At 50.8% G+C, this 13052-nt stretch overlaps 2 protein-coding genes across 4 annotated transcripts in view; one reads left to right on the top strand and one right to left on the bottom strand.

Annotated features, from left to right (window-relative positions):
• The window catches only part of MYO1D (myosin ID), a 298677-nt gene extending 291072 nt beyond the window's left edge, over positions 1-7605 (top strand). For all 3 annotated transcript variants that reach the window (XM_023530612.1, XM_023530611.1, XM_011360040.1), the window contains exon 22: positions 5222-7605. In XM_023530612.1, the coding sequence (XP_023386380.1) occupies positions 5222-5378 (157 nt within the window). In that variant the 3' untranslated portion in view covers positions 5379-7605. The remainder of the gene's footprint in view (positions 1-5221) is intronic.
• Positions 7606-9090: 1485 nt separating this feature from the next.
• On the bottom strand, positions 9091-12954 carry CDK5R1 (cyclin dependent kinase 5 regulatory subunit 1). The gene has a single exon (XM_023530615.1). It carries the CDS (start codon positions 12774-12776, stop codon positions 11853-11855), a length of 924 nt encoding a protein of 307 aa, XP_023386383.1. The 5' UTR covers positions 12777-12954; the 3' UTR covers positions 9091-11852.
• Between the last annotated feature and the right edge of the window lie 98 nt (positions 12955-13052).

Genomic DNA, 13052 nt, shown 5'->3' with positions numbered 1-13052 from the left:
AAAAAAAAAACCTCTCAGCAAAGTGGGGATAGAGGGAACATACCTCAACATAATAAAGGTCGTACATGACAAATCCACAGCTAACCTCATACTCAATGGTGAAAAGCGGAAAGCTTTTTCTTTAACATCAGGAACAAGACAAAGATATCCACTTTTATTCCACATAGTATTGGAAGTCCTAGCCACAGCAGTCAGACAAAAAGAAATAAAGGACATCCAGATTGGAAAGGAAGAAGTAAAACTGTCATTATTTGCAGATGACATACTATATAGAGAAAACTCTAAAGAATCCATCAAAAAAACTGTTAGAACTAATAAATGAATTCAATAAAATAACAGGATACAAAATTAATATTCAGAAATCAGTTGCATTTTATATACCAACAACAAACTACCAGAAAAAGGAATTAAAAAAATAATTCCATTTACAATTGCATCAAAAAGAATAAAATACCTAGAAATAAACTAAACCAAGGAGGTAAAACACCTGTACTCAGAAAACTATAAGACACTGAAAAAAGAAATTGATGAAGATACAAATAAATGAAAGAATATATGCCATGCTCATGGGTAGGAAAAATTAACATCATTAAAATGTCCATACTACCCAAAGCCATCTACAGATTCAGTGCAAACCCTTTCAAAATACCAATGGCGTTTTTCACATAACTAGAACAAATAATCCTAAAATTTGTATGGAACCACAAAAGATCCCGAATAGCCACAGCAATCTTGAGAAAGAATAAAGTTGGAAATATCACACTACCTGATATCAAACTATACCACAAGGATATAATAATCAAAACAGCATAGTATTGGCATAAAAAATAGACGTATAGATCAATGGGATAAAATAGTCAGAAATAAACCCATGCCTATATGGTCAATTTATGACAGAGAAGGCAAGAATATACAATGGAGTAAAGAAAAACAGTCTCTTCCATAAATGATGTTGGGAAAATTGGACAGATACATGCCAAAGAATGAAACTGGATGACTTTCTTACACTATATACAAGCATAAACTCAAAATGGATTGAAGACTTAAATGTTTAGACCCGAAACCATAAAACTCGTAGAAGACAACATAGTAAACTCTCTGACATCACTCTTAGTAATATTTTTTTGCATATGTCTTAGACAAGGGAAACAAAAGAAAACATAAACAAATGGGATGACATCAAACTAAAAAGTTTTTGCACAGTGAAAGAAACCATCAACAAAACAAAAAGATAACCTACTGAATGAGAGAAGATATTCACCAATGATACATACATCCAATAAAGAATTAGTACCTAAAAAATACAAGGAACTCATACAACTTAACACCAAAAAATCCTATTTAAAAATGGGCAGAGGATCTGAATAGACATTTCTTCCAAGAAGACATACAGATGACCAATAGATATGAGAAATGTTCAACATCACTGATCATCAGGGAAATGCAAATTAAAACCACAACGACATATCAACTCACACCTGTCAGAATGGTTGTCAATGATTACAAATTGGTACAGCCACTATGGAAAAAAGTATGGTGGTTCTTCAAAAAATTAAAAGTAGAACCACCATATGACCCAACAATTCCACTTCTGGGTGTTTATCTGAAAAAACTGAAAACACTAATTCAAGAAGATATATGCACCCTTATTGTTCATTGCAGCATTACTTACAATAGCCAATTCATGCCCCAGTGGAGCCACAGTCCATGGTCTACAGCCATCCACCCTGAACAAGCCCAGTATCTGATCTCGGAAGCTAAACAGGGTCGGGCCTGATTAGTACTTGGATGGGAGACCACCTAGGACAACCAGGTGCTGTAGGCATAAATAATAATAATTTAAAAAAAAATACCCAAGATATGGAAGCAACCTAACTGTCCATGGATAGATGACTGGATAAAGAAAAGGTGGTACATATATACAGTAGAATATTACCCAGCCATTAAAAAAAAGAATGAAGTTTTACCATTTGCAACAACATAAATGGACCTGGAGAATATTATGCTAAGTGAAATAAGTCAGGGCAAATTATCAGTTATAAAAGCAGTCACAGGTATATAAAGGACAGCATAGAGAATAGAGTCAACAATATTATAACTGTGTATGATGTCAAGTGGGCACTAGACTGATCGGGATCATTACTTCATAAGTTATATAAATGTCTAACTCAATATTTTGTATACCTGAAACTAACATAATATTGTATGTTAATCGTAATTGAAAATTTTAATTTGTAAATAAGTAAATGATAGTTACTTGTGTCTTATCAGCTTAGCTCTCCCAGAGCACAGTTCTGTTTCATTCACTCTGCTCCCTGAGGAAGGGGTCCCTACTGCCCCGCATCGTCTCCTCCCCAAGCCAGTATTTACTCCACAGTGCTAACTGAAACACAAAAAGGATGGCCGAGGTGCTTTCTGCCCAGCCCTGTATGGGGAGAAACAGTCTAAGGCAGTGGTTCTCCGCTGCTTTTTTTATCCTTCAACCCCCATCGCTACCCAAGGGCTCCATTTCCAAGGTGAGGTTGCAGTGTTGTAAACCTGGGGTGCCATCCTGTAATAGTCATTTGCTCCTCTTCATTTTCCCACCAGACCAGACCCTGCACCAAGACTGTAGAACAGATACTAGAGATGCACAGAGCCCCAAAGGAAGAAGGATGGCATCAGGGGCCACTCTGCTAACACTGGACTCATGGCTGGGAAGGGGTCTCAGGTCAGAGGAATTGTATTGAGAGTATCATATCCTGACTGTGTGAACAGGGCAATGGGCCAGCGATTCTTAGTTTTTTCAAGCTGACTTGGAATGTGGCCCTTTTAGAACCCTTTCCCTAAGACTTTGAGTCCCCGGGTAGTTCTGGAACCCACCAGGTGCTATAGCAGCCTACACAGATAAAGGAGGTCAGACGCGGGAAGTAAGAGGCAGAGCCTGTCCAATAGATAACCAGTGCTCTAGAGGAGGGAGACATGCCCAACAGGCGGCGAGGGCAAGGGATGGTGTCTACCAGGGTCAGAAGGCTTCCATAGGGTGCAAGTCCAGCATGGAAGGACCCAAAAGTGGTGCCAGGCTGATGGAGGGAGGCAGAGAGGCTGCCCAGGCTCAGGAATTGGCAGGGGAAGGTGCTGGCCCTGGCCGGCAGGAAGGAAGTGCAGTCCTGGAAGCATGTCTAGCCACGGGCAGGGCTGCAGTGCTGAGCTCTGCTTGCTCCCGACCAAGACGAGGGCCAGGACGAGGCCCACGGGGCCCCACACCCAGACCTGGCAGCCGCCGTCACACATCTACCCTGTACAGCAGGCCTGGATCCCGCAGGAATGGAGAAGCGCCTGAGTCACTGCCTCTTATGGATTCTGCTATTTTTATGTCCAAGTCTGGTTAAAAATAGCTGTCTAAGCCAAGGTTTTAGCTGCTGCTGACAAGACATTAAGTATTAGATACCTAATGCCCACAGTGATAACCGTGGATCTCTTCCTGTGTCCATTTTCTGTCTCTATGTTTAATGAGAAAGCAGGTAGGAAACAGCCTGAGAACACCTCAAGGTACTTCCCAGACTATGGGGCCTGTTGTGGGGTGTGCACACCAGGCACCCTCAGGAAACATGCCCAGGGCAGGTGTTCTAGCATGAAGTCAGGCGAGCCTGTGGCCTCCGTGCTGTCTGGTGCCCAGGATGGGCTGCCTCAGTCAGGGCCAGAGGAAAAGGTGTCAATGACTGTGCCTCTCAGGCCCCTGGTACCTAGAAAGCACCTCACACTCAATCTGGCCTCCCCCTGCAACACGCACACTTGGCCTTCGCTGCTCAACACTAAGAATGACTTTAGTCTAAGGAGCCCAGCAGTGTTTGAGGGGGTTCCTCGAGAGAAACGAAGGCATTCATGGCACTCGGAGCAGAGAGAGCCCGTCCCACTTGGAGGCTCCAGGCCAGTGGGCCTTTCTCCTTTCTTCTCTCACCTCCCAGTGCAAAGAAAGCTGACAAGACACAAGCCACGGTGTAGCGTGGGACTGTGCAAGCATGTGTGAGCAGACATGAAGTGCCAGCCTGTTTCGAAACCTTGGTTCTTAAAATCAACTGCCTCTGTGGTGTATTCAGAGTGGCGTGAGGAGCTAGAGAACAGGGTGCTGCCTCTCCTCAGCAGGTGCACACGGCCTCACCACTGCCCCCACCTCAGGCTTCCTCAGCGTGGACCCCACTCAGCCCTGGCTGGGCCTCCCACAGCCAGCAGGCAACATGGGCTCCCAGGCAGGAGGGGCAGTGAGCTCCCACTGCACAGATCATCACGTGGCACCGACCTCCGGCCTTCTTCAGCTGCCTGGGCAGTGGGTCCATCACCAGAGTGGCCCCCGGTACTTGATGGCAAAGCCAAGTCAAAACTCCAGTCCCTGGAATGACAGGAACCTGCACAGGGCCTGGGGAAACAAATCAGACCCAGTTCTAACAGCTGGACCCCATCACAGGCAGGGGCGAGCTGGGACTTCTAGAGCAGCTGTCTCCAACCCTTCTAGCATCAGGGACCGGTGCTCCTGTGAGAATCTAATGCCTGATGATCTGAGGTGGAGCTGAGGCTGTGAAGCTAGCTCTGGGGAGCAGCTGCAAATACAGATGAAGCTTCCCCCACCCCCCTCTCCTGCTGCTCACCTCCTGCTGTGTGGCCCGGTTCCTAACAGGCCACTGATGGCTATGGATCTGCGGCCCCAGGGTTAGAGACCCTTACCCTCAGGGACGTTTCTCTCATCAGGGAAAATGTATGGGAAAGTCTCTATTTATCCCTGGACTCAGAGCCTTCCAGGCTCCCTGTTGCAATCAAAGATAACTGAAAAATAATCACACCTCAGAATCCTAGGCTCCTCATGACAAACCCCCCTGGCTGACGTCTAAAGTCCATGTGACTCAGGCCAGAGACCTGATGGCTGTTTTTCTACCTCATGTCCCCCTCTGCTCCAGCTCAACACGCAGGGTTGTCTGGAGCCGGGCAGCGGCCCAAGGCCAGAACTTCAGCCCCTCTGCTCTCTGAAGCTCTGGTTTGAGGCTGCAGCCCAGCACATCTTTCCTGCTTTCTCTTTCTTGGGGCTTCTCAAGCCCTCGCTGAGGCCTCCCATGCCCACGTCCCCTGGGGCACCTCTGAGGCCCACAGCAGCTGGCCAATGTTGGGCCCCCGGGTGGCCAGGGAGTTTCACCCCCCTCTGGCTGCCCGCTAACTGCCTGTCTGGTCTTCTCCCTTTTGATTCTTCCAGTGAGAAGCGCCACCTTCAAGTCAACGTCACCAACCCTGTGCAGTGCAGCCTGCATGGGAAGAAGTGCACCGTTTCCGTGGAGACGAAGCTCAACCAGCCTCAGCCTGACTTCACCAAGAACCGCTCGGGCTTCATCCTCAGTGTGCCCGGGAACTGATGCTCACCTGATGGCGGCCCCACCAGGGAGTGGGAACAGTGGAGCGCGGAGCATCGCCACTCAGCATCATAGGTCCCTATCTAATTGCTGATCCCTGCTACTGCCCTGTAGAAATCAGCTCACGAGAGTCCTGCATGGGGAGGAACCCCTCTCTGCCTTCTCTCAGGCCCCTCCCCTGAGGTCTTCCTGGCTTTCCGCCTTTGGTCTCCATTTTCCTCTGTCCCAATGTCCCTGCTCAACAAACCAAAGACCCCAGTGCCCTGCCCCAGAGCCCTGGGCTGACATCCAGACCACATCTCACCTCAGAGGCAATGTGATGGTGCCTTCAGTTGGTGAAGGCCTCCTTGGACTGGCCAGCTGCTGGCCTGTCGGTGGTGGGAGCTCAGGACAGTTCACCCAACCAAAGACATGTTCCCCTAGGGGGCTTGGTGGAGATGAGCTGGGGATATAGCCCTGCTCCCTCCACGAGCCCATCCTGCCAACCCTCCTCCCCAGAGGTGATCGTGGCCCCCGCAACCTGGCTCAGGATACTTCTCAGAGTTCCTCAGTGGGGCCCCTCCCACCAGCAGCCAGCCAAAGCCACCAGGTGAGCAGGTTTACCTGTAGGGCCAGCCCCTCAGCCCAGGAGCCAGTGGCCTGCAGAACAGCCCTGCCCAGCTGGCACGCCTCCTGGCCACCTCTCCGGGAGAGAGCAGTGGGGGATGGATGCTCCAAGGATCACCTTGTTTAACTATGCAGGCTGAGCCCATGCATGCCTTACACTTATTTTTGCAGTTTGCAGAATTGCTAATCAGGTATCATGTCTGATGTGCCCACACTCATGTCAGGAGCACTAATAAGAAAATGGAGTTACAGGGGCTAGGGGAGCACTCAGGCGTTTGGAAGTTTCCCCCTCTAACACCTCCATTGCTTACTCATCTGAAGAACTAGGACTGGGGTGGGAGGGTCAGAGCACAGGAATTTTGGGAAACAGAGCGATAGAAAGCAGAGCGTGGGGTCCTGACACTGCGGGCCAGGCCAGGATGCCCACACCCGCCCCACATAGACCCCTGCCGCACAGTCCCTGGCTGCTGGGCACTCGGACCTCATGCCAGGAGAGCAGCACCGTCTCGTCAGTCTCTGCCCAGCAGAAAGCACATGGCTTCAGATGCCTTCCTGAGACCACCCTCCTCTGGTGCCTCAGCTGAGGGGGACGCCACAAACCTCTGGGCGGCCTGGGCCTCCCTGCCAGGAGCCTTGAAAGAAGAGACTCACGGGCACCCAGGGTGATGAAGGGCCTGCGGGTGAGCCCACACCTCAGGAGGAGCCTGGCAGGGAGTAAAAGAGGGACATGCTGAGATTTTCTTTACTTTCTGCCACAGATGCTGCCCCCGCTCCCTGCCTCCTCCCCACATGGGCCCATCCTGCCACCATGACCCCACAAAACACACCAAGCACCTGAGTGTAGCCTCCTGTGCCTCACCCGGTGCCTGACATGGTCACCTGGCTGACCGCCCCCAGGTGGGTCAGCAGCCTGATCTCATACGTACCTCCCACCCCTGCCCCCACGGCTTGCAGACATTTGCACTAGTGCGCACTTTGCAGCAAAGAATCCTATTGGCGTCCCGTCCGTGGAAACCTGTTATTCTCCAAGCCTGGCCAGCTGCCTGCACAGCACAGAGGCGCCACCAGCCCAGCTGAGCAACGCTTACAGTTTTGCCAATCACCTTGACACTAGTTGAACCATCTTAACTGGAACATCGCCTCTCCATTCCACTTATTTCCCCAAACTTGTCGCTTACACTAGATACATGCAAATGTATGTTTTAGGTATACCGAAATGGAACATGCCAAATGAGTGCCTTTCAGAGGCTGGAGAGGAGGAAGGTTTTGAGTCCTTTCTCCTGCCTTTTGATATTACCTGTGGCCCCTCAGCCCAGCGCCAGGGCCTCCCAGCTGAGGACCAGAGAACCACCAGCTGTCAAAAGCACTTTTTCGTGATGTCCTAAGAGAAGTCAGTATGGCAACTGAGGGAGGATCAGGAATTTAGGGCGAGACCATGGTAGTAATGCTCCCAGGATGCCAGGGGAGAGCAGGACACAGTGATTGTATGCAATGAAGTGTTTCTCTCAATTTGATTAAATGCAGTTTATGGTTTGGTGCATATATTCCTATTTTCCATTAAATTAACTCTATTTCTAAAGCATATTTTGATTTACCATCAAGAGCAATAAAACATTAAATCTTATTTTTAAAGGTGTTCTGCTTATCTGTAATTAAAAACTACTTATAATTGTTATATTTTAGCTTATATAAAGTCAACTATTATCCCAGAAGATGGAAGGAAGCATTAAGCACAATTAAGGTAAAGTGGAGGATAATTTTCCTGAGGCTTTGAACAAAAATCTTACATAGTGAGCAAGAAGAAAGCTGTAGGAAGGAATGAGGGGGCAAAAGGCAGTGGGATTTAGTCCACACACTTTCTTCTGCCATTTTTAAGGCCTGTGCGCCAGACTCACAGTTCAGTGCCGTCATGTTTACTGAAGTCAAAGCGTGTTTATAAAGGAAAAGCTAGGATTCCTATGGCTGTAGCTCCAGGAGAGGTCTGAGTGAACGGCCCCGCCCCAAGCTGGCTGGTTGGCGTACGGTGGGGTACAGGAGAATGAGCGAGCAAGAGAAAAATCGGGACCTCTAGGGGGAGGGGGTGCAGGCAAACGAGGAAAGGCCCTAGCACCCCAGGGCCCCGCACCCACAGGATGCCGCCCGGTCATCACCTGGAGAGAATGTGCAGTGCGTCTTCTGTGACTCAGACCAAGGAAGATGCCCTGAGGAAAGCAAGTGGCCCTTACTACAGGGCTGACAGCCCCCCAGTTGCGACCTGGGCAGAAATGTCTTCCTAGTGCCTGGGGCAGCTCCAGACCATAGGGGCAGAGCCTGGGGAGGACCCAGTCCACAACACCTGCTTCCTGAGGCTGGGGCCAGCGGCATGAGCGGGCAGAGGCCACTGGCAGCACAGGCACACCTCGTTCTATTGCGCCTCACTTTATTGCGTTCACAGGTGCCACGTTTTTAACAAATGAAGGCAAGACCCTCCACCAGCAAAAAGATCATGACTTGCTTTATTGCGATGCTCCCTTCATTATGGTGGTCTGGGCCCAAACCCACCGTATCTTGAGGTATGCCTATACGGCTGGAGGGGGTCTCACAATTATGAGCGGGGTAGCTGCTTATCTGGAAGCTCCGGGGCTGGAATTCTCTCACTGAAATGTGCATGAGCAACACTGACAGGGTTGGGCCACGTGAACACCAGTCCACTCCTGCGGGCCTGGGAGCCTCTGGGCAGTGAGCACTGAGCTGAGCCAGGCCCAGGACATATAGGGGCAGCGGCCTTAGAGCCGAGCTCCACCAATGGGGATCCATGGCCTAAAGCCCCTGAGGGACCACTCCGCCAGCCTTCCCCAGGCCATGCCTGGGCCTGGTCCTCCCTGGCCAGAAGTCCTCTTCACCTAGGCCACCAAGCAGCTAAACCAGAGTTGACTTAACCTGTGCTTCCTTCTTAATCACCTTAACATCAGTGTGCTCGTTAAGCCCTCTTCCCTAACCCTGCCCGCCTCCTCTCGCCCATATTCCCCTCCCCTCCCCCACAACACAAATCCAATCATGTTCTGAGAACAGGAATCATTTATAAAAGGGGCCCCCGGCCTGCTCATGAATGATGTGCCCACAAAACAGGTCTATGTAATGGATGGTCAGTGCATTTTATTTAATCAGCACAGTACAAAAATAAATAAAAATAAGGGAAGGGGAATTAAATTACAGCCAAACTGAGCTTCATGACCTTGTCAGATTATAAACCACACATACTTAGAAACACACTACACATACATACAAAATGAGACAAATATAAATTAATATTAACAATACCCACAGTTTGGTCAAAGAATAGCTACAGAAGAAATTGCACTAAAAAACCAACACACATCACACATTGTGTAATTAGCAGTTTCAAATATACAGCTATGAATAATTCTGAGTGAAAAAAATGGCACATTTTCTTCTCATTGCAAGTTTAACAACTGTTGGAACAAAACTAAATTCTAATAACTGCATGGAAAGAATATATCAACCCTCCAGCTTTACAAGAAAGAGAAAAACCAAATCCTGAACTATTATTCCTGTGACTTGTTCTGTGCACGGGTGTAATTTTCACAGCCATCTGTTCTAAGAATATTTTTCTGAAGACACAAAATGCTCCTGGTTTGCATGCACAATATCACTGTAAAAGCAACAATTAAAGAATAAAGGGTTTTTTTTATCGGTTAGTTTTTTTTCTTTTTTGTTGTTGTTCTAAAAGTAGTCTTCATAGCAGCATGTCAAATGGGTTCATTGCTTGCACACTCAAGTGTATCAGTTCCTTTACACAATACTGATGACCAGTACAAGGGGAGGGAGGAGAACATGACAGGCTTCACATTGATGGAACCAGAGTTATTTCCTTAGTCCCCAACCACTCCTGAAATTCGCACCTCCTCCAAAAAAATAAAAAAATAAATATGGAGAAAGAGAAGGAAACACACAAAACTGGAATCCTGTGGATGTGACTTAACCGCAGTTTCAGGCCAAGTTCGTCCTGCCCACCGAGTGTCTGCAAACACGCACCCCTCCTCTTGAAACTGGGCACCCGAACCAACCTCTTCCGAGCCGCCAGGGCCCGTTGCCCCCGAGGGCTTCCTACCTCAGGTCACACGTGGCAGAAGGATCAAAACAGACAGGCCGTGTGACAGCTCCAGCAGAGGAGAGGCGCTGCAGTGAAGTCTGTGCCAGCAGCTGCAGGTTCCTTCCAGCTCTGCATCAGATTATCTGGCAGTCCCAGGAATGGCTTGGCACGTGGGCCTCGAGGCACGGCTGGGGCAAATGCTCTCAGGCACGGGCAGGCCCTCTTCCTCACATCCAGGCATACCACGGACCTCTTAAACTGGGACCTCAATTTCACAGCTTTCTTTTTTGTATATGTGCTGCCGAAGCGAGCACCACAGCTTTCTTTTTATGTGATTTTCAGTAGTGCTTGCGCTGAAATCAACAGCCACCTGGAACCTAATCCTATGTAAAACGACCCTCTGCCTCCCCCCAACCCCTCATTCCAGCACTCCCTGGGGGATTGGAAAGAGCGCATTCTCTGTAGCCTTATCACTGGTCTTTGTTCCCCAAAGCCGGAGTGATGGGCCATGGAGGAAGACTCGCCCCCTTCTCTTGGTCCTCTCCCAAGTCCCAAGCCACCAATCTAGGAGAATTAGAAAGAAAATTGATTAAGTACACATCATGTGTCTCTACAGCCACTACAGTGGAAACCCAAACCAGCAGCTGCAAATGATCAGTTGTAGAATCAGCAGGCTTCCAAAGCAATCAGGAGTTCTACTCCCATCTTGTAATTGTCCCCAGGATCCAGCTGTCTCACTGGGCCTTGCAGGGCAAGGCTTCGTCCTCAGAAGAAACTGAACTGTTTGGAAACAGCTTTAAATTAACGGGTAGGGGTGGGGGTACATCATTACCATGCCCCACCCCCAGCTCTGCAGAACAAATGTCATGTACACCAGTGACAGGCCTTGGCCCCTAGGTGGGCACTGGCTCCATCCCAGGCGTGGCAGCCCCACCTGCCCAGAAGACAGGCGATGATAATGGGCACCTGCGGCTGTCCTGGCCTTCGCCACAGGGCGACTAAGCTGCATTATTCAAATGAAAAATTCACCAAGGAAGGGAGCTGTCCCCAGCTTCACCCCACCTCTTTAGCTGAGACCCAAAATAAAAGAACTTAATGAGTCAAACCAGCTCATTAACCAACATTACCAACACGGCTGGGGGCAGGGGACAAGGGGACTGGGGGGTAAGTTCTGTGTCTCCACTAAAGGAAAGCCCTTCTCCCTAAAAAAGAAAAAAGAGCAAACCAGGGTTGTGCGCGGCCAAACAGCAGGACACAATCTTTGCATCCGTCCGGCTTCTCCTCAACTGAAGCAGCATCTTGCCTCACAACCCGACGTGCAGCTCAGTCAAGGCAGCCCGCTCCAGAAGCTTCTAGGAGAATGGACAACCCCAAGCAGAGGCCAGAAAAGGGCCCCCAACCAGAAGTGCCAATTCCTCCCTGGGCCAGCTGGCCAGGGCCTTTCTCCAGCTCCCAGGCAGCGAGCAGCAGACAGCCTCACCTGCCCTGGTCCAGCAAGGGCACAGGCGGCAGAGGCAGGTCAGTCCTTTGAAGTCCCCAAAGTGGGAGGGCATGGGTCTGGGTGGCTCTGAATACGTCTTCTGGGTTTTGCACAAGGTTCAGGAGTTCAAAAGCGCCCAAAGTTCCAGGCAGGGCTGAAGAAAACCCCAAGGAGAGAAGGGGGGCCGGGAGATGCCCTTTGTGGCTTTGATAGACACATACTGTACATAAAATCTGATTTGTTTAATAAACTTTTAAAAATGAATTGAATCCTTGAGCCATGATGCAGGCTACAGGGCTCACCGATCCAGCCCTAGGAGAAGCCGCTTCTTGTCCTCCTGGCCACTCTCGTTCTTCAGGTCGGAGAATACCTGTGTGAAGTAGTGTGGGTCGGCATTGATCTGCAGCATCTTGGAGCTCATGAGGTTGATGACGGAGAGGCAGCGGTCCCAAAAGGCCTCCTTGCAGCTCTCCACCAGGAAGGGCTTGAGTGGGTAGGAGATCTCGTTGCCCATATAGGAATAGGAGAGGTACAGGCAGGTCAGCAGCACGGCCTGGAGCTCGTGGTCAGAGCCCACCTCGGAGGAGATCACGTCCCTACAGAGCATGTAGAGGAAGACCACGTTGGCCGGTGTGATGAAGCCCTGGTCCTGCCAGCCCTGCAGAAGCAGCGAGCGGTCCACGCTGCGCAGCCAGAGCACAGGGTCCGTAGGGGACAGGTGCTTCAGGCGGTAGCACCGGCGGCAGAGAAACTCGCCCAGGCAGCGCAGCAGCTCGCTGGTGGACGCCTGGACGATGACTCGCTTCGGCGTCCCCGCGGAGGTGACGGCAGGGTGTGGGGCCTTCTTGACGGAGGAGGAGACCCCGGTTTGGGAGCCCGAGAGCTGGCTCGCAGGGGGGACGGGCGGCTGGGCCGGTGGGGGCTGGGCGAACGTGGACAGGTTGGCGCACGACAGCGACTTCTTCAGGTTCTCATTGTTGAGGTGCGTGATGTTGTTCTGGTAGCTGCTGTTGGGCTGCACCTTCTTGGAGTTCTTTTTCTTGGCCGACACGGCCACGATCCTCTTCCAAGGCAGCACAGAGATGATAGAGTGCCGCTTCAGGTTCTTGTCCTTGGCGTTCTTGCTGTTCTGCACGGCCGTGTAGTGGCCCACCGTGGCCGCGCCATCCTCAAACAGCGTGGCCTTGCGGTAGCTGGGGGACAGGGACAGCACCGTGCCCATGGTGCCGCTGCGCGCCGGGCGGGGGCCCGCGCCCCTGCGCGCCCAGCCTGCCGGCCAGAGGGAAAAAACAGCTCACCGAGCCCGCGGCGGCCCAGGGAAGGAGGCGGGGGATCTCCGGGGGGCGCGGGGGATCTCCGGGGGGCGCGTGCTGCCCCTTCGGATCTGCGTGGAAAACAAGATGGTTCTCAGCACCAGGCGGGGCTCGGCCGCGCTCCTCCGCCCGGGCCTCGGCGGCCCCCACGGACCTGGCCCCCGGGCCCGCACCCGAGCCTTCCC

Source organism: Pteropus vampyrus, unplaced genomic scaffold, assembly GCF_000151845.1.
Source record: "Pteropus vampyrus isolate Shadow unplaced genomic scaffold, Pvam_2.0 Scaffold50, whole genome shotgun sequence".
Classification (NCBI taxonomy): Eukaryota; Metazoa; Chordata; class Mammalia; order Chiroptera; family Pteropodidae; genus Pteropus; species Pteropus vampyrus.
The sequence above is the reverse complement of the archived record's forward strand: the minus strand, read 5'-3'. Positions and strand labels throughout refer to the sequence as shown.

Coding starts and splice junctions, on each gene's coding strand:
- CDK5R1 (XM_023530615.1), bottom strand. CDS start 12,776: ATGGGCACGGTGCTGTCCCTGTCCCCCAGCTACCGCAAGGCCACGCTG.